This window comes from Letharia columbiana, assembly GCF_014066305.1.
Source record: "Letharia columbiana isolate WasteWater2 chromosome Unknown Sc0000078_s0, whole genome shotgun sequence".
Taxonomy (NCBI): Eukaryota; Fungi; Ascomycota; class Lecanoromycetes; order Lecanorales; family Parmeliaceae; genus Letharia; species Letharia columbiana.
The window spans coordinates 113,039-133,874 of NW_023501123.1; the positions used below are offsets into that span (position 1 = coordinate 113,039).

The 20,836-nt window shown below is 44.5% G+C and overlaps 7 protein-coding genes across 7 annotated transcripts; 4 read left to right on the plus strand and 3 right to left on the minus strand.

Moving 5' to 3' along the window:
• Positions 1 to 2,145: 2,145 nt before the first annotated feature.
• On the minus strand, positions 2,146 to 2,801 carry HO173_012352 (uncharacterized protein; the record flags this gene model as incomplete). Its single annotated transcript, XM_037314224.1, has 2 exons — positions 2,146 to 2,229; positions 2,370 to 2,801. The coding sequence occupies 2 exons, from the start codon at positions 2,799 to 2,801 to the stop codon at positions 2,146 to 2,148; spliced, it is 516 nt and encodes a 171-aa protein (XP_037158900.1).
• Positions 2,802 to 3,574: 773 nt separating this feature from the next.
• HO173_012353 (uncharacterized protein) lies at positions 3,575 to 4,885 on the minus strand (the record flags this gene model as incomplete). Its single annotated transcript, XM_037314225.1, has 5 exons — positions 3,575 to 4,256; positions 4,319 to 4,458; positions 4,516 to 4,578; positions 4,637 to 4,731; positions 4,801 to 4,885. The coding sequence occupies 5 exons, from the start codon at positions 4,883 to 4,885 to the stop codon at positions 3,575 to 3,577; spliced, it is 1,065 nt and encodes a 354-aa protein (XP_037158901.1).
• A 2,950-nt stretch (positions 4,886 to 7,835) lies between these two features.
• On the plus strand, positions 7,836 to 8,849 carry HO173_012354 (uncharacterized protein; the record flags this gene model as incomplete). The annotated part of the gene is made up of 1 exon (XM_037314226.1): positions 7,836 to 8,849. The coding sequence occupies one exon, from the start codon at positions 7,836 to 7,838 to the stop codon at positions 8,847 to 8,849; it is 1,014 nt and encodes a 337-aa protein (XP_037158902.1).
• Positions 8,850 to 9,095: 246 nt separating this feature from the next.
• Positions 9,096 to 9,983, plus strand: HO173_012355 (uncharacterized protein; the record flags this gene model as incomplete). The annotated part of the gene is made up of 1 exon (XM_037314227.1): positions 9,096 to 9,983. The coding sequence occupies one exon, from the start codon at positions 9,096 to 9,098 to the stop codon at positions 9,981 to 9,983; it is 888 nt and encodes a 295-aa protein (XP_037158903.1).
• A 211-nt stretch (positions 9,984 to 10,194) lies between these two features.
• HO173_012356 (uncharacterized protein) lies at positions 10,195 to 10,704 on the minus strand (the record flags this gene model as incomplete). The annotated part of the gene is made up of 1 exon (XM_037314228.1): positions 10,195 to 10,704. One exon carries the CDS (start codon positions 10,702 to 10,704, stop codon positions 10,195 to 10,197), a length of 510 nt encoding a protein of 169 aa, XP_037158904.1.
• Positions 10,705 to 11,086: 382 nt separating this feature from the next.
• Positions 11,087 to 12,375, plus strand: HO173_012357 (uncharacterized protein; the record flags this gene model as incomplete). The annotated part of the gene is made up of 2 exons (XM_037314229.1): positions 11,087 to 11,189; positions 11,657 to 12,375. 2 exons carry the CDS (start codon positions 11,087 to 11,089, stop codon positions 12,373 to 12,375), a joined length of 822 nt encoding a protein of 273 aa, XP_037158905.1.
• A 1,147-nt stretch (positions 12,376 to 13,522) lies between these two features.
• HO173_012358 (uncharacterized protein) lies at positions 13,523 to 14,812 on the plus strand (the record flags this gene model as incomplete). Its single annotated transcript, XM_037314230.1, has 1 exon — positions 13,523 to 14,812. The coding sequence occupies one exon, from the start codon at positions 13,523 to 13,525 to the stop codon at positions 14,810 to 14,812; it is 1,290 nt and encodes a 429-aa protein (XP_037158906.1).
• Positions 14,813 to 20,836: the final 6,024 nt, after the last annotated feature.

Sequence of the window (20,836 nt, forward strand, 5' to 3'; positions counted from 1 at the left end):
AGGGATGGGGGGTTGGTAGGAGGGAGGAGGGGGGAGGGTTGTGTGTTTGGAGAGTTGGAGAGGTTGGTGAGTTTAGGATTGGTGCATGGGTGGGTATAGAGCGGGCTTTGAAATGAGGCAGGTGGGTGGGTTGGGTGGGCGAAAAAACCCCAAATCCGGGTACCGGTTCTACCACCGACGTGAGGGCTACGGGCAGAACGATCGAGGGGGGCCAAGTCATCAAACAACAACAACAACAACAACAGTGCGAAGGATGTGGAAAAGCTTCTACTCATGCGTGGGCGAGCGTGGATGGGATCGGATCGAGCGAATCCGTTTCTCACAAACGTCGTGTTGTCGGGATGGGATGTCGGTGACGGGTTCGAAAGTGCCCACTTGTTCTGCAGTGGACAGCACCGGTGAAGCCCTAACCCTACTCTCGGGAGGTGACCCTACAGCGGAACTGTGCATGAATTGAACTGTGCATGAATTGAGCTCTGGGGACTTTTTATCACTCGGACGTGATAGGGGCAATAGGCCCGAAGCTGGAAATCGAGGTGCGTGCCGGAACACTTCCACCCAAGCGCAAACCCTTTCAGGCGGGAGATGTTGGGGCTGGCAGGTGCAGGATTTCCGGTGCCGACCTCGATAAGGTAGGTAGTTAGTGGTTGCGGGCTGGGGTGAGATGTGTAGGAGGGGCGGGCTGTGGGGTTTATATGGTGGGTAGACGTAGGTACGAGTGCCTTAGAAGGTGGAGAAAACCTACTATGCTAACCCGACTAGGGAGGGAGGGAGGGTTTGATCTGGTCTGACTGACTGACGGCAATGGATGTCTGAGCTAGCTCTGCGAGAACGACTGCTGACGGGGAAGGAGCTGTGTTGGAATTCAGCATCTCAGCCCTATTGTGCTTGGCAACAACTATCCCCTTCCTTGAGTCCGGGTGGACCACGCTAGCAGGGGCCAGATGTAGGGATTATTATTGGTCACATCACTGCTTCTAACCGATTTCATCTTGCTTATTAAGATTTTTCTTTGGTAAACGGTGATTGGACAAATGATAATCCCTACATCTGGCCCCTGCTAGCGTGGTCCACCCGGACTCAAGGAAGGGGATAAGTAGCAGTACTCCTCCATAGAAAAACAACAAGCCGTCATCAATTTCATCAGGTTATGAGCCCGGTTTGACGAAAATCGTCACCACGACGGCTTCCTTCGTAAGGGATTACTAAAGGTATTCTTACGTCGTATTAATTCAGCCACAGAGTAGAGGTCCCGGTCGACGTCCGCTGCGTTAACACAAGTTGCTACTCATACCTCTACGGCTTCTCAGCGCAATTTTCACAAACTCTACGCATATCCTACGATACGATATCGACCACAACACTGTTAAAGGCAGAAGATTAAGGGGCTTAAAGGCTTAAGCTAGGATATAGGGGAGGAAAGACGGAAGCGTATCAGACAAGGCAGTTAGGGGAGGACAGTTTAGAGGGAGGCACGAAGGAACAGACACCCTCTCGAAGCCTACGAATCAGTCACTCGATATACCCTACAACACGCCACAAAGCCCTCTACGGAGATATTCGATAAGGCTCTAGGGGAGGACTCGATAGTTTAAAAAGATGTCAGATGCCAGTGTCAGATGCCAGTGCCAGAGCCAACGATGCCCGTGCCCGATGCCAGTGCCAGAAGCCCGTACATTTCGAAGTCGAACTAGTCACTCGATACCCTACAGCAAGTCATCTCGGAAAGCCCTACTACGGTAGACACACTCACATCTAAAGCACTCTTCCCGATTTCCCTACACGAGCGAGGTTTACGGGTTTAAGGAGGCTTCAAAGCAGGATACAGGCAGTTGATTTATGGAGCTACAGCTACAGTCCCAGGGGGAAATAAATAGGTCTTCGCTGCAGGGGGAGTGTTGGAATTCAGCATCTCAGCCCTGTTATGCTTGGCAACAACTATAAGTAGCAGTACTCCTCCATAGAAAAACAACAAGCCGTCATCAATTTCATCAGTACTTAGTCTCTTTGAAATGTACCTTCCTCATATGCTCTTCAAGAAGGTCTTCTCTCGTGAAACCGTGTGATCCAATACGCCCGCACCACTCGTACTTACAATCAAGTAGCTCGTCTGGTGCAGGGGGAATGTGCACAACCATATGACTTTTAAGATCGTGAGCTCGAGAACTTATGTGGCCGCAGTTTGGGTGTAGACAGGGGTACTCGGAAGGCGATGAAGGAATTGGGGTGCTGAATAAGATGTCGTCAGCGAATGCAGAAAATTGTCAGAGATGTAGGGTGGAGAGGCAATGCTTCCCACTGAGTGCACCAACGAAGAGAGTAGTATCCTACCTGAGCTTTCGCTCCTTCACGTATTTTGAAGAGCTTACATGAGCAGTATGAACGACCTCAATACCAGGACGGTCTGCTTTCTGTGGGCCCAGCTGGCGACTGGGAACATAGCTGTGGACTGGGTAACTTTGGACTGGATAGCTTTGGACTGGGTAGGTCTGGACTGGATAGCTCTGTTGTGGTTGTGGGCTAGCCACTGAAGGGACTCTGGTAGCATAGCCAGAATTAGAGTTGTCCCTGGAGTGATAGCCAGCGTTGAGAGGAGGAGGCCTGAGGGTTTGATGCCCATGTGGGTATAGGTATCCACTGGTGGATTGCTGTTGAAGATAGTAATTGGGAGTACCGTAAGTGTGGGAAGAACTGGATGAGAAGCCCAAGGCTTGGCCGCAATGGCCGCCGTTAGGATCATTCTCAGTTCCGCTTGAAGGATCATTTGCACTCGTAGGGCCACTGTTCCTCGTATAGGGCATATTGGGCAAGGGATATGCTTAGAAGCTAAAGCACGAGACGAGAAGTCGCGATATGAGCTGGAAATGTTCATTATATTAATGAAAATGCGCCGCCAGGGCATGTATTTTCTTTCCAACGCTCTGAAGATCACATTGATAGATTGATGGTCATGGGATGGGCGGAGACATAATAATTGGATGGAAGGGGTAGGTTGGAAGAGAGGTCAGCAGTGATATACCGACATGGCGGGGTTCTCCGAGACCATATAGTCGTTGCAGAGAATGAGGCTGTTCTTCCTGCGCCCTGCTACGGTGGCTCGGCGATCACCGTGCATGAGGCTACATAGAGCTTGCATCTCGCATCGTCCAATCGCGATGCAGCACCGTGAACTTGTTTCTTCTTCCACTTCTCGCTTTGAAGCGCGTAGGTAGCACACGATCTCTGGTGATGCGCGGATTCTGAGATGAAGAGAGTGGCGGAGACATTTGACCGCGGTGCTGCGCACGGCAAGGCTGCGCTCATCCTCGCCAATCGTTGTATTGGGAATGTAATATCCGCGATGCTTGCACGACCTCGCATCTAGACGATACGATTGGTCAATAACATCTGATAAACACGAACGCATAAATCTTCTCCTCGTGCTGAAAGGACTTGTTCTGTTAAAACGATATGTATGATGGTCATGAAGGATGGTTGAAAGAGAGCAGGAAGTATAGCAGGTCAGCCCTACGGCAATGCCGCCCAAGGCTCTGCAGCCGACTTTTTGTATCGAAGGCAAGCAGTAGCAACAGCCTCATCCCTCATTTTCACTACCCCCCTCCTTCTCTCCCCTCCAGCTCCGGCGTATCTCCAAAACAAACCTTCGCCATAACCCCCGGATACCGATCCCCACTCGTCTCACAACCCTCCACCGCCTCCCTATCTCCCTCGCCTGCCCCTCACTCAACACCACCCGCAAACTCCCCAAATTCTCCTCAAGATACTTCGCCTTCTTCGTCCCCGGAATCGGAATCACATCCGGCCCCTGCTCCATCAACCACGCCAGCGTTAATTGCCCCGTCGTACAACCTTTCATCTTCGCGATGGCGGAAAGCTTGTCAACGAGCTCGAGATTCTTGGGGAAATTCTCCGCCGAGAACCGAGGCATGTTGCGCCTCCAATCGCCCGGCCCGAAGTCCTCGGCGCTTTTGTACTGGCCTGTAAGCACCCCCCGGCCGAGCGGGCTGTAGGCTACGGTCGCTACGCCCAGCTCGCGACACGTGGCGAGCAGGTTTGTGCCGGAGGCGTTTTCGATGTCGAGGGTGAAGGGGGAGTATTCGATTTGGACGGCGTGGATGGGGTGGATGGTCATGGCGCGGCGGAGGGTGGTGGAGGAGCATTCCGAAAGGCCGAGGTAGCGCACTTTGCCCGAGTGGACGGCGGAGGCCATGGTAGAGACGATGGTTTCGACGGGGACTTTGCCGTCGAAACGGTGGCTGGAGGGTTGTCAGTGCTGGATGGGAAAAGGCTTGGATTGGGGGAAGAGGGAGATACGAACCAGTACCAGAGGTCAACATGGTCGGTTTGCAGTCTTTCCAGACTCCCATCGATGGCTTTTCGTATGTACTCCGGCTCATTGGAGAAAATGCGTGTACCGTCTGCTAAGCCCTTGACTGCGAATTTGGTTGCCAGAAATACCTTATCCCTCTCTCAGCATCACATACTCTCAAGATTTAGAACGAAGGTAGAGCATACCTGATCACGCTTTCCAGTCCTTTTGAACCACTTCCCAATCAGCTCTTCGTTGTCCCCATAGCCCTACACCAGATCAGCTTACGACTCTCGAACATAGCAAACATTCAATCCCGATTCATACCTCAGCAGTATCCCAGAACGTACAGCCCATCTCAAACACCTTATCCAGAAACGCTAACCGCTCTTCCTCGTCTCCAGCATCGCCGTAGAGCGTAGCTACTCATGCATCATATCATTAGCTCGCCCATTCTCATATCGGAGAAATCGGACACGGTAATTCCCTACAACTCAGCCCCATAGCCCCATACCCCAACGCACTAACCCACGGCCCATCCTTGCCCAATTGGCGCGTGGGAAGTTGTGCAGCCATTGCGGTGCGCTGCCGTAGTTATTGTTAAACGCTGATCGATCGGCAGCACGTTAGAGTTAGATTGGATAGGATTAAGTGCGTAAGTAAGTACATATAAGATGGACTTGTTTTGAAAGAAAGAAACATTCCGTCTGTTGTAGTTAAGTAACGGTGCACCCGTTCGGCGTTAAGCTTAAGTACCCCAAACAAATGATTCCTTACAAATCCATAAGGTACCCCGTCTTACCAGTACAGGTATTGATCTGTAAGTAAGCCATAGCCTGAGGTGATATTGGCGTGTGCAGAAAACGTTGGAATACTTGGCACTGAGAAAATCACACACACCACCAAAAGTAGTACTGAATAGATGAATCTTCTCCCATATCGCATTCTACCACCTTCCTCATCATATTTGAAGCTCCTGTATATCTCGCTTAGCCAATTCCTGTTGTTTCGAAATGCCCCTCGCAACGATCGATAGAAGGGGCTTACCTCCGCCTATTCGGTCCAGAATCGTTCGTTTGTTACTCCTTTGCGAGGTCCGATATCTGCCTCCCTACTCACCAGATGTCAATCCCATCGAGCTCTCTTTCAGCGTCTTGAAGGCACGGGTTCGAAGATACTTTTACGAGGTATGGCCTCAGTTCCAAGGGAACTTTGTTGACTTCTTACGATATGCCGTGATGAGGAGTCGGTGCGATCTCTTTCCGAGGGAGCATTTCAAGCATAGTGCTATGGGAGGCTATATCTTTGAGGCGGACATGAGGGAGTCAAATAGAGCTCTTAATGAGTGCGATATTCAGATAGATTTTGAAGACTAAACTACATTTGCTGCTGCTGCTACTGCCCCAGAGTCATTAAGGCCTTCGCCTGTCGCCATTAAGGCTTAAATACCTTCAAGTCTGCCTTAAAGCCTCTGACTAAAGCATCAGGAACCCCCAATTGTAAAGCAACACGATACATAAGGGGGGGACCCCTGACTGCGTCGATTGGGAGGCATTTTGAAACACTAAGGCAAGATATTAAGGATCGGCTAAGCGAGATATATAGGAGCTTCAAATATGATGAGGAAGGTGGTAGAATGCGATATGAGAGAAGATTCATCTATTCAGTACTACTTTTGGTGGTGTGTGTGTGATTTTCTCAGTGCCAAGTATTCCAACGTTTTCTGCACACGCTAATATTGCACCGATTCGGTAATTTTTCCCGGCCTTAACCCTCGAAAAAGTTACCAACTCATACCCCAAAACACGGATTCGTTACCGAGTGATACCCTAAATTCTGGCGGCGGCGTATGGAAATGTAACGCCAGGGTACGAGTTCGCAAACCATATCGAGCGAAGACAGTAATGACAGCACGTTGATTCGGTAAATTGCAGGCAGAGGCAGAATAGCCAGTTGCAACCAACCCTAATGACTGACGATTGGATATCGAGCCGAACCTCATCGCTCTCCTCTCCATTCTCGCGTGCATCCCGGAATCCATACCATCCGCGCGGACGGCGCTACAAGCCTACATATCTTGGCAGCAGCGGTACAATTGGTGCGCTCCATACACACAAAGTAGGTGGCACGGCTTGTGTAGCTCTGTCCAGACGAGCCGCGTCAGTGCGTACGTATTACCCATAGACGCATCTACTAATCTCACAGATGTCCAGAAAATCGGAAGAACAGAAAGACCTACCGTATCGTTGTGCGATTATGGGATAATGACTACTCTTTCACCTGATTCCTTTCTTACCTTTCCTCCCTTCTCCGTCTCTTCATCTCCCCACCCAGCCCATGTTGCATAAAACCTCGAATAAACAATCGACACCACACCAGCACATACCTAGCGCTAATCACTTCATTAACGGACTTCGTACTCTCATAACAACACAGATAGTCCCTTCCTCGCTTCATATACATACAAACATACATACATACATACATACATACATCACACAGCCACGCACTCAGCTTGATGAAATTGATGACGGCTTATTGTTTTTCTATGGAGGAGTACTGCTACTTATAGTCTATGCCAAGCATATCAGGGCTGAGTTGCTGAATTCCAACACTCCCCCTGCAGCGAAGACCTATTTGCTCCCCCCTGGGACTGTAGCTGTAGCTCCATAAATCAATTGCCTGTGTCCTGCTTTAAAGCCTCCTTAAACCCGTAAACCTCGCTCGTGTAGGGAAACCGGGAAGAGTGCTTTGGATGTGAGTGTGCCTACCGTAGTAGGGCTTTCCGAGATGACTTGCTGTAGGGTATATCGAGTGACTGATTCGTAGGCTTCGAGAGGGTGTCTGTTCCTTCGTGTCTCTAAACTGTCCTCTCCTAGAGCCTTGTCGAATGCCTTCGTAGAGGACTTTGTGGCGTGTTGTAGGGTATATCGAGTGACTAATTCGTAAGCTTCGAGATGTACGGGCTTCTGGCACTGGCATCGGGCACAGGCGTCGTTGGCTCTGGCACTGGCATCTGACACTGGCATCTGACATCTTTCTAACTATCGAGTCCTCCCCTAGCTGCCTTGTCTGGTGCGCTTCCACTTTCCTCCTCTAAATTCTAGCCCTAAGCCCCCCAATCTTCTGCCTTTAACAGTGCTGTGGTCGATATCGTATCGTAGGATCTGTGAGGTATGGAATTGCGCTGAAAAAGCCGTAGAGGTAATAAGTAGCAACTTGTGTTAACGCAGCGGACGTCGACCGGGACCTCTATGGCTGAATTGTACGACGTAAGAATACCTTTAGTAATCCCTTACGAAGGAAGCCGTCGTGGTGACGAGTTTCGTCAAACCGGGCTCATAACCTGATGAAATTGATGACGGCTTGTTGTTTTTTCTATGTGGCTGAGTTGCTGAATTCCAACAAGTACCCTAGAGCGAGTAGACGGGGCAATGGACAAGAAAGTAGAAGAAAGAGCCCGAGACGTGGATCTAAGGTAGCAGCGGCTGCGACACACTGTTCGGTCGTTTCAGAAAATCAAAGCATGCTTGTAAAGATCAAACCAGAAAGCACAAGATCTAGGGCAAGAGAGGAGAGTGTGCTCCCGTCAGGCAACCCTCAGGCTCCAGGACTGTCAGCGGAAGCTGCAGCACGAATTGCGAATTCGCAACCCCGGAAAATCTGTGAAAACCCGCCAGATCAAGAGACTGCTGGGTTGAAGGTCTCTATTCCGGATCCAGATTCGGTCGTGCCGCAAGCTCTGGACGCTAACAACGTCGGACCTATCGATAAGATGGCTAATGCATCGGACGATGTAGAAATGGAGTCGCATGAAGCAAACGAGTTGATTTCTTCCTCGGATGATAAAAGTGTGCATCAGCGACTGAAAGACGGTATCCCCGATGACCCTGGATCTATCGCTGAGTGCGAACATAGGCATTCAACAGGAACGGTTCTCGACGGAAACGAGGGTTTGATAGCTTCAAAGTTTCACCACTCGATCAACGCCAAGCTGGCACTCATAGAATCTCAGGTGCTTGAGGCTTTGTCAGCGGGCGAAGCAGGCCAGTACCGCGCTTCGATCAAGATTCAGTGGAACGTCTTGGGTTTCATGAATGACCAATTCCGTGAGGATGACTTTCCAAATTCAGCTTTGAGTCCCGTTGTTACAATAAGTGGGTCTGCACAGCACGCTCAAGCGACGACCTGCTCAGATTATATACAACAAAACTGGCCTGCACATGGTTCGAAAGTTCTGGATGCCCTACAGGCTGCTTTGGATAGCCCTTCCCACACGTCACAGTCTAAAATTTGTGATCGTATTGATGACGGAAATATTTCTAGAGACGGTGCACCCTCCAGTCATGCTGAGCTTGAGTTCCAAGTCACTCGCGGTTCTATGTCTCTCTACATCACATCCGGAAATCCAGACATCGTTGTGGACGTTGTCCAGCAGCTGGCAAGGATGGGGGCCGCACTCCGAACGGCCGGACTTGGTCGAATTGAATATTGTGATTCAAAGCTGGAGGCAGTCCTGAGACCTATGATATGGCTCTGACAGAGACGAAATCGAATGAAGAGCCATTGACAGGTGCAAAACAGGTGGCTATATAGCTCGTACTGGACACCTGTCCCCAACCCCTTGCCGGGGTACCAACAGGGGTACCAACAAGGGTACCAACAGGGCCAACGGCTGATCAAACAGCCATTAACGCTATGGCCTCATAATGGATCTACTAACCCACAGTCCCACTGTTGCGAAAAGGATAAGGATTACCTTGCCGTCGGCGTTTCAATGCTAAGGATGTTCTACGCAAAAGCCGGACACCGCCAGGATCAGCAATACCTAACCTCTGCGAAGCTCCAATGGCATCGAGGCTCCATGCTTTTTGAGCCATGCGCTGGCGTCAGTTCGAATCGCTGCAAGTGCGACCGTTTACAGCAGGTATACCACGACTCGTACAAAATAATCGGGCATAGAATCCCACACGGCAAGCTCGAAGCCAACGGTTGTGTGGTATTTGGTCAAGCCCATCACCCACTCAAGCTCCCCCAAAGCGTCGCCTGGAGACAAAACACGGTCCATATGTTACCCAACACTTCCATTCAGGATGGGAAAACCACCAAGAAGACTTCAACAGAAGATGATGGCTCACTATCACCGTCTCCTCCAACATCGGTCTCCCCTGAACGTGAAGAAGTCAATGGAAATGCAATCTGGAGCCCACAACGACGGCCGTCGCCACTGAGTTTCACTGACCATCTGGTGCAAGAAAAAGCGATTGCATCAGAGAGAAGACGTAAGACTCCACACATGCAGGCGTCGAGTTTCGACATGTGCAAGGGACCCAACGACAGCAATGACCAAATATCGTTGTCTGACGACTGTGCAACATGTCCCCTGGAATATCAGTCGATACTCAGATATGATAATCTGTCGAACGGACAATATTCGGGATGCAGAGAGACTATCCACGCTCCCAAAGCTGAAGACGCTCCACCACATGCCCCAAAGACTCGAAGTCACAAAGCGAAGATCAAAAACTATAGCCATCGTGGTGGCTGTTCATGTACGACTTGTTCCACAGGATCTTTTGAGCCACCAGAAAGCATGGAGCTTGTCAACACCGTCAAGGGCATTCGAAGGAATTCAACGAATATAGCAAAAATGCCAAACAGACAGCTAGTGTGATCTTGCAGTGTCTTTCAGAGCACCCATCACGAGTCGGATCTTCTCAGCAAGCTTTTAAAAAATCAAAACGAGGGACTTCTGTTTGGAACTTCCGCTCGAAATGTCTATCAAGGGACGGTGGCGGCAGCACAGTGCTTATTGATTAGCCATACTGTACATTGAAGACGCCAAATTCACGTCAGCCTCAAACCAAACATCTCAATCTCCAATCTCATTCGAGCCCAAGCAGCGCCAATCGCGCCGTAACATGCACCTCCGTCGGATCCCTAACCGGATCATAATACCTCCTACACTCCCTCTCCCAGCCTTGCAACAAACCCACCCAACGCCTCCCACACTCCTCCCTCTGCCTCCCCAAATCCTCTTCCTCCCTCTGCCTCCCAGTCCGGAAATACGCCCGCCAAAAATTACACTCGATCTCCGTGCGCAAATGCTCCGCTTCCGCTTCCATCGCCAGCAACGATTCGCGGATCTCTCCGCGCAGCGCTGCCGGGATGGGGTCTCCGGCGAGCGCGAGGGCTTTTGCCAGATAGGAGAGAGGGTGCAGGAAAGGATCCATAAGCCATGGCGTTAGGGAGTTGTTGGCCGATAAGGTGCGCAGATGCCACAGGTCTGATTGGCGGCGGCAGAGGAGGTGGAAGAGGCTTGAGGAGATGCTGGCGAAGGATCTTTGCGGTGGTGGGGGTACGTTGAGAGATCTGATTGATAGTTGGTGGTTCATGTTGTTGGAACGATGGTCGCGATTTTCATTAGTGTAAAAGCTGAGTGTGGCCAAGGAAGAGAGACTGACTGCACATTTTATAGATCTTAGACGCAGTTAGAGTTGCATGAGGGGACCATTGCTCTTTGTCTTCATTGCAAACCAGGCTCTGGGTTCTCACATGTTCCACCGTGTCTGAACGTTGTGCGCATTTTCTAAAGAGTTCCGGGACTGGGCAAACAAAGGTCGCAGTGACTGACACAGAACCAGAGACCTGCTTTCTCCACGCATGTCGGACACACTTGAAATATCTAGAATCGTCATAACAAGGTCCCTCTGCCAATGCAATGTCAAAGACGCTGATCTCCCCTTGAAAAGTCACGTTTCTTTGTAGCATCGGGTGATGCAAGCCCCACTGCCGTTAGTGAAGGCTTTGGGTGACCAGCGAGAAGTTAGGCAGACTGGTGGCATTGAGGATTTGCCACCGGAGACTACAGCAGAATTGGGTAGTTATCTGCCGAATGCCTAGTCTTCTTCGTCCCATGATGAACTCCAGCTCCACTCCACGGTCTAGTTCTACAGGAGAAGCTAGGATCTTTTTTGCCGACCGTAGCACTCCGGGTTTGCAACAGCGCCTAAAGCGAGCCGCAATCTCTCCTTTCGCTTCTACGGGTCCTTCTCTAGCACCCAAATCTTGTTGATATCTGCGCTATAGCTTAGGCGCAGGATAATAGGCGCGACTGCTATTTGCTCCTGTGCAATTTCTTTCCTTTTCAAAGGCGCGCCTGCTGCGCTCGACCCTCTTCCCTCTTCAAAGTCTTCTGGGCTCACGTCTCTTTCGATGGGGCCATTAGCATGCATTAGCCAGGCTCTGAGCGTTTCCTTACTGATACAATGCAGCTGTGCTCTACCTCAACAAAGTAACGTTAGATCCTCGTTTCGTGGAGAAACATGGTTCTGACTTCTTAAGCAGCCCCGAACGATATCACGAAAAGCAACGACTACACAATCCAGCACTGCAGTCTACTCGCCCCACAGGTCCAAAACGTGCTGGAAAGTCTCTACGATGTTCTACCACTGGCTATTCGGGAAACCCATTACGGGGTAACAAGTGCACCATATCAAGCGTTTTTCAAAAATTCGTATTACGAGACGGTTGTCCATGGGATATTGAGCAGGGTCACGATCGGAGTGCCACTTCGTCTGGATTTCGGCAAAGAATTGCTAGTGCCGAGTCTCGTCTGCGCATTGAAACCAGACACAGTGATCATTCACAAAGCAGGCCAAGAATTTGACATCTATGATATTTGCAAAGGAAATCCGACTTGGGCGCTCATGTACTACCCGAAAACACCGAACATCTTCATCTGCCCTCTTTTCTTCCTGATGCCGACACTGCCAGCCGTAGGGAATTGTCCAACTGTCAACGAGGCTACGAACCAATTCGAAGGAAACTTTACTGCTTTTTGGCAGTCGCAGATGTACATGCTGCTGCATGAGATTGCTCATTTCTACATTGGCGTCACGGTTGAGGATAGCGTGGACGAAACCATGGATTGGAACTATGCGTTTTCGCTCTCGCCGATGAATGCGACTTCCAATGCGCTGAATTATGTTCTCTTTGTGGCCAGTAAGTGCATTTTCACCTGGAATGGTCGGTCTTATAAACGCTTAGTATCACCTCGTCGCTGACGCTTACCATTTAGGCGTCGACAAAGGATGCAGAGACTATCCACAGGCAGATCAGCCGCAGTCTTTCGAAGGTCGGAAGCTTGGAACGATGCTAGATCTGCTAAATACGTCTTCCCCAGACATCGTGGAAAGCCAGAGACTTGACTCTGTACGGGGTAGAGTGTCGCCGTATCATACCGATGCTACGAACCTAACGTTTGCGCCGAAGAATGAGACTTCCTTTAGATGAGAAACTCGTGGAATACGCGTGTGCGGTCCAAAGCATCTTAGGTTCGCGACACTTCTGCCCTGAGTATCGATGTAGCTGATGCAGATGCCGTCGCCTCTGTATATGTACATGTCATGGCCGGAGCGGAAAGAGAAAGGAGAGAGGAAATGCGCCCCATCGTAGGGTGGTATAGTATGAATTGTGAGCCATTGTAAGGTCACAGCATGTCCTGTGACAAAAAAAAGAGCGCTTACTCCGCTTGGTAGAGGGAACAGACTCCGAAAACATCTAGTTTGCTCAAATCTGATGTATTGGCCACGCGCTCCGCTCTGATTGCTCATCCTCCCGACAATATTTGACGGGAACCACTTCATGAGTTCTGAGCTATTAATGATTTCTTTCTCACATCACCATACAGTTATGGTCAGCATTAGCTAGATCCTGGATCTCAGAGTAACGGTAAAAGCAATGCGCCAAGCTGGGAGGCGAAAAGGAGTCACGTGATACAATCCTGAAACTTGTGACCGAGAATATCCGTACGTCGTACCTCAATCTTGCTCCAACTCTTGACAAAACAAATGCGTCTCCCTTTCAAAAGCTCACTCCTGTAAGTTCACAAACTGTCAGTGTTGTATTGCCTTGTTGATATGCGACATGAACAAAGGAAGCCACAATAGCCTTTGTCCTCTCATTGTCGAGTATCGCACCTTCCGATATCAACCCCTCGTACCTGAGCCCTTGGAAATCCTAGCACCAGTCTTCGGCCCCCAACCTCATCTCGAGTCCTTGTTCAAGACGTCATTACGTGCTTGGTGTTTTATCAAAGGATTCACCGCATCCTCAACGTCACATCGCGTTGCTTTTATCGCGCCACGCCAAAAAATCGCGCTCGCCATTTCACAACACGATTAACCGTTCTTTAAGGACAGATCCTCCATTATGCAGCCTGGAGAGTGCACCGCCTCCATCGGCAGCTCGGAAGACCCTACAACAACGCAAATCATCACGGATAACGCCGACTGGCTAGAAAAGATTACCCTTGACTCATCCGATTACATCCTTCCGTCAGCCGAGGTCAATTTCGAGCCCCCCGACGACACCGATTCAGCAGACGAAGATGCCGCTCTAGTCGCACACTTGTGGGACAGAGACCACGCCTCTGACCTTGAGGCGTACGAATGGAATTCCGACGACCTCGTGAGCGAGGCCTGCTCAGATGATGGAAACGCTTCTGAGGAGGAGCTCCCAAGGTTGGCCCGTAAGGACGAGTTTGAGCAGGGTATACGGCGAGAGGGGACTTGGACGAGGGAGTACCGCGAGCGGTGGGAGGAGCATCATCTTTTCTATAAGTCGAAGATACAGTCACGGTTGGAGACCTCCGGGGATGAAAAGGGGAATTATGAGGGGCATTCCTGTGTCTCGGAGAGTGCTTGGAGCGCTGCGGGGGAGCAGGGTTGGAGTACCCCTGCGACTTCTGGTGGTGGGGATTGGACTACGAATTGGACAGCAGGGGATGGCTGGACCGAATGGAAGAAGGAAGATCCAGAACCTTGGACCCAACCCGGCACTCCATCACCGCAAGATACGGATATCGTTGATGCGGACGGATCTGCAAGAACAAATGAGGATTCTGGTGAGCTAAATTCCTGGAAACAATCATCGGGGTTGGGACACCTTAGTAAGAGGACTGCTTACAAGGAATCACGCAGCACTCCAACCGTCTCCCACTTCTCCAAGTCTACCCATACCTTACCCACCACCCCTTCATCCTTGTACGATGGACCCACTATTGCAAACCTCGACGACAGCACCGCCCTTCCTCCTCCTACCTCCTCCCAACTCGCCAAAACAGCCCTTCGAAACCCAAAGCGGACCGCAAGATTCGGAGACCCAGAGCCTGTGAATGCAAAAGCAACCAGCTGCTCCGACCTCGCACTCGACGCAAAGATACTGGACAACTTTCTCGACACTTGCATTGAGAAGACACAAGCTCTGCTCGCAGATGCGAAAAAAGTCCTCACATTACAGGCGCGAGTCGAGGAGATCTCGGAGCCTGTAGAAAATGAAGGACGGTCTTCTCACGTGCAGAAGGCCGCGCCAGGTGGCGAAGTGAGAGCACCGGGAGCGCTGTTGGAGGAGACTGTCATCACTCCCGCAGAGATCGTCAGGGTCGAAGGCTGGTGGAAGGTAAAGGGCTGCGACACGTGGACGAAAGCTCCTGGCCCGTGATAAGCAAAATGACGCAACCGTTCCCGTGCTGTAGTCCCTTGCGCTGAGAAGTAACGCCTAATATATTTGCCATCATAGTGCAGCGCGCAGGGCATTATTGGTTGTCTCGCATGCTAGCTGCGTATTTCCTATATACGCATTTTAGTTTCCACGATGATGAGGTGAAATTCCTTACTTCGGATACTCGCAACAGTGGGACTGTGAGTTAGTGGGTCCATTATGAGGCCATAGCGTTGGTGGCTGTTTGATCAACCGTTCGTGTTGGTACCCTTGTTGGTACCCCTGTTGGTACCCCGGCAAGGGGTTGGGGACAGATGTCCAGTACGAGCTATATAGCCACCTGTTTTACACCTGTTAACGGCTCTTCATTCGATTTCGTCTCTTTTAGAGCTATATTATTTTTCTTCTTCTTTTATAATTAAGTCTATATAAATTAATCTTTATTTAACTATTATAAGTACTATTTAACTACTATAAATATACTCTATACTCTTATATACTTCGTAATAGCCTTCGCCGCTATTATTAGATTTAAAAAAGCGATTAAATATATTACCCTCGCCTTTAAAATTATTAAAAAGATCTTTAACGTAGTTAATAATATTAATAAGACTCTTAAGACTAAAAAGGCTTTCAAGACTATTAAGGCTAAAATATCTTCTCTTCGCGAGAATATTCTTATATATAATACGTTATCGAATATTATAAGCTCGGATTAGGTGAATAAAACGCCTTTATCTACTATTAAAGTAGATCTTTAAGAATTAATAGCCTAGCTATTTAAGGTCTAAGAGAAGCGAAATAATTACTATTCTTATAAGGGTAGAATTTATAAGTTACGCCGTTATTACCGCCGCTATAATCGTAATTATTATTATTATTACTCGAATATATTAAATTTAGATTTATTTAATTTTAAATCGAATTAGAAGAAAAGAAGAGAGATTTTCTTTCGTTATATAAAAGATAAGAAGTTCTTTTTTAGTATTATTAAAAGATTTCGAAGTATAAATATTAAATACTTTAAATAAATCTTCTTTAAGATCTTTAAGATTAAAAATTTCGCTAAGTTAGCCTATATATATACTATCTTAACTAAAAAGAATAAGAATATTAATAGCTATAATTATATAATATACTACTTTTATATATACTTAATAACTATTAGCCGCTTTATATATATTAGCGTAAAGAAAGACTTAAATAAGATTTTATATATATATACTATTCGCCTATTACGATTATCTATTATCTATAGATTTAACTTTATTCTCGCTTATTATCTCGCCTTTATTACTATATATATTTAAAATAACTAAAATAATCTTAAGATCTAGAAAGCGAATAATTAGAGTTATAAAAATCTTCTTATATTTAAAGAAACTTATATAAGTAATAATAAGCTAAATACCGCTACGCCTAGCCTTAATAAGCCCGTTACCGTCGAAGAAAGTAGAATTTATAAGAATTTTAATAGAGGTAACTATTTTCGCGAGCGCTATATTTATTTATATATTTATATAATCTATTAATAAAATCATTTAATAGATAAGTACTCTAAGGCCTTAAACTTAGCTATAAATAACTTTAATTATTTACTATTAGATAATCGTATTATTAAGATAGAATAACTTCTAGAATACTCGTAGATATCTTAGTCGCTATAATATATATCTAAGAGGTTCTTATACGCGCTATATAACCTATTAAACTTAAATTTATCTTACTAGAAATTGTTAATAATTAATAATTAGTCTAAATAATTAAACAATTATTCGGATCTAATATTTATTAAGACTATTTCGATTATTCTTCGAAAGAGCGTTAAGATAGATTTTCGAGGCTATATTTTAGTCTATCGTAATTAAAATTATTTATTAATATATTAAGTACTCTAAATACTATTAATAAATCTTTAAAAATAGCTTTAATAATATCGTCTAATCGAGGTTAATTCTTAGAATAAGCTCTACTACGTCTATTCGCTACTTAATTTAATATCGAAATATAATAGAGATTAAAGATAAATTTATAATCTCTTATTTCTATATAACTACTTAGTTAATAATAATATTTAAGCGAAGTAAAGCGTATTAAAATATATTATATATAATAATATAGTAGTAGTATTATTATAGAAAGACTTAAAGATTTAATTTATTAAAAGAGATCTTAAAGACGTCTTTAGATATATACTCGTCGCTATATCGAACTAATAACTATTTAGTTTTAATTATAATAAACGCTATTAAAAAGAACGATATCTATTATTTAAATTATATATATTATTATTTCTATTTAATCTCTTTATAAAGACTCTTATTTAGATCTTAATCGCGATTCTTCTATAAAAAATAATATTCTATTATCTAGACGATTTCTTTATAATTCTTTTATTAAGTAATAATATAATTATATATATCTAATAGTTCGATTAGCTATATAGCGAATTAAGTCTTTAAATTAATTATATAAAGAATATTATAAGTTTTATAGTCGATTTTCTAAAAATCAAATTCGATAGTATTTATATATAGACGAGACTCCCCTTAAATAAACTAACTAAAACGAGAACTACGATTAAAAACCTTTTAAAAAGAATAATTATCTTATATTAGAAGCTCGAGTTAATAATTAGCTTTCTCTCTTTTACTATTAAAGTCGTAATTTTAAAAAGAGTATTCTTAAGGCGATTTTTTAATATCCTTTAAAGACTTATAATAATTATACGAATTATAGATAATATAAGAGTAGACTTATTATAGTAAAATACCTTTTTAAAATATTAGAATAATATCGCCTTAATACGCTATGTCGATAGTCGAGTTATATAATATATATAAATTAATACGTCTAGAAAATTTGATATAAGAGGCTATATTCTCGACTATCTCGATTATATTTAATCGATTTAGCTTAAAGACGTTTTTAGTATTAAAATAGCTATATATTATTATTTTAAAGATATATAATTTAAAGAAATAAAGGTCGTTTATTACGCGATAAAGCTATAATTATATTAGTTATAAGAATCTCGCTTAATTCTTTACTACGATAACGTTATATACGTTAATAAATTATATAAATTCTCTATATAAAGGCTAGCTATAGCTTTATTACGCGATATAGCTATACTAATAACTACTTACGATATTATAATAGTATTTACTTAAATATCTATAAAGATTAATTAGCTGATTAATAATCTATTATATTTTTAATATCGAAAAATTGCTAACGTATATCTATAGCTAAAAGATCTTATATCTCCGCTGAAATAGAATAAGATTTATTAGAATATTAGTATAATTAGATTATACTATCTTAAGAGACCATACGACTTCTTTAATAAGGGCTTACTATTAAAATTAGAAAGATATATATAATTTTAATAAGATTTTATACGATCTATTACGCATTTATAGAAATTTAATCTCTCTTTTTAATAACTATAAATACTTTTATAAGCTAAATTATTAATCTAAGCACTCGCCGCGTTAAGTTAAAGTCTATAAAGATATATCTTATCGATCTTAGATTAGTCTATATAGATATAGAATTTAATAATCTCTTAATATTTTATTATTCTTAATTATAACGTATTATTATAGATAGTCGATATTTTTATAACGAAGTTAATATAAAGAAAAGACGTCTAATTACTAAGAATCTATTACTTTAAATTCTTTCTTATTTTAATAAGTTAATCTATACTAGAGCGACTCTATATATCTTCTTTTATCTCGTCTTTATAATATTTCTATATATAAATAAGTTTACTTATAATAAGCGAGATCTTTAATAAAAGAACTTCGGCGAATAGTTTCTTATACGTCGCTTAATAAGGCTATTTAATAATTATCTAGAACTTATACTTTTAGCGTTTAAAACGAACTTATTTCGCTATAGAATTATACTTATAATAGTTATATTAAGCGATAATATATATATAGTTAAAGTCTTATATTATCTCTTTAGATAGAAAGCTTTATTTAATATATCGCTATTTTAATTAAAGAGCTTCTTCTTTACTAGAGAGACCGTTATTAATAATCTCCGCGAGGTATTAACGTTACTTAGTATTAAGAGCTATTATTTAGATTATTTTTTTTATAGAGAGATTATAATATTAGTATATAATATCGATCTTAGTAATAATAAGATTTAATTATTAAGCCGTTAAAAGTTAGATTTCTATCGTCTATATATCGTTACTTATCTAGCTTATATACTTAAAGTATTATTATAATATTAATATTTTTTAGTCTATTTACGCTAGTACTATCGATCTCTACTATTTATTATAATAAATATCGTTAAAAGTCTTTCTTAAGACCTTTACTCTTTTTAAACGATATTTTAGATTTTAAGAGTTTTCTAGCGCTAAGAGATCTTTTTTAAATCATTTATATATCTAAAAAAGGTCTTAGTTATCTTAGTATTAAATATATCTAATTATCTATTTATATATCTACTTATATATATATTATTTTATATATAATCTTACTATTTACGAGTATTAATCGTAATAGTAGAATTATAGATTAATAGATCTATTATAAAGTTATAGCGTTAATAGCTATTTAATTAGCCGTTCGCTATTAATACCCTTATTAATACTTCTATTAATACTCCGATAAGGGGTTAAGGATAGATATCCAGTACGAGCTATATAGCTATCTATTTTACATCTATTAACGGCTCTTCATTCGATTTCATCTCTTTTAGAGCTATATTATTTTTCTCTCACCCACTCACACCTATATATAGCCTTATTTCACTCCAGGTTATATCGCTCAGATATAGGAGTTTTCTAGCGCTGGAAGGCCTTTTTTAAACTATTTGTATGTCTAAAAAGGTCTTAGCTGTCCTAGTATTGGATATGTCCAATTACCTATCTATATATCTACTTGTGCATGCGTTGTTTTGTGTATGGCCTCACTGTTTGCGAGCACTAACTACAGAATGACTGCCGCGGCTCATTCTGCTCTTGTTGCGTGGTACTGCGTCTTTTGGAGCATAGCGGACGAGATCCCTAACACCGTCGAACGTCTTCCCCCCCTCTGTATATCTATTCTTACTAGATACAACACTCACCGCCATCCTCTCCTCTGCTCTCCTCGCCATCTCTCGACGCTGCTAGACCGCATACAAGCTTCTCGCACCCATCGCCCATCATGGTCACGACAAAGGAAAAAACCTCTCACATACTCGTCGAAAACAACGAAAACAAAAGAAAGAAGATTCATCTTTGTCTCTTGTAGTGGAGAAAAACAACGACAACAAAGGGGTTCCCGAATATCATTTGTGCTCGCGTCTTCACAGCACGAGTTTCTTTGTTAGTAATTCTAAAAATTGTCTCTTTTCCTGGGGCCAATGTTCAGAAAGAAAGAAAGAATTGCCCATCTCATTCGACATCTTTCCGACACATTCCAATCCTAGTACAATTCCCAATGCCCTCTCTCGCTATCTGCACTCTCACCCTACAGCAGTAAACAAACGACCGCAAAAGCAGCCACTGGCTCCTTCTCTGCTTCTCTTACCTCGCCAGATAGAACGTCCACGCAGGCCGTGCCACACCACCCATTCAAGCCGAAGCAAACCAAACCCTACAACCAACACCAAAATCAAACCCAAAATCAACTCCAAATTCAAATCCACCACCATGCCCCACCCACACCCACCCCTCCCCTCGCCCCTCTCCCCCCTCCCACCACGCCCCGAATCCCTCGGCCCCCTAAGCCAATACCACAACCCCGCAACCGCCGATACTTACCCTCGACACGCAGAAGAACCAACCGTATCGCCCCTCGGACCCGATTCGCCCACGCTGGGATACCTGTCGCCCGTTTCGATCGTGGGTCCGGATCCGCGTTTGGATAGACACGGAGTAGATGAATGGGGGTTTAGAGCGCCGCGTGCAGGTGCAGAGGTAGCAGCAAAAGAAGAGCATCCCGCTCGCCACGACGGGCCGCATATACAGGAAACGTCTCGAAACCCACTCGCAACGCCACGCCCAACGAC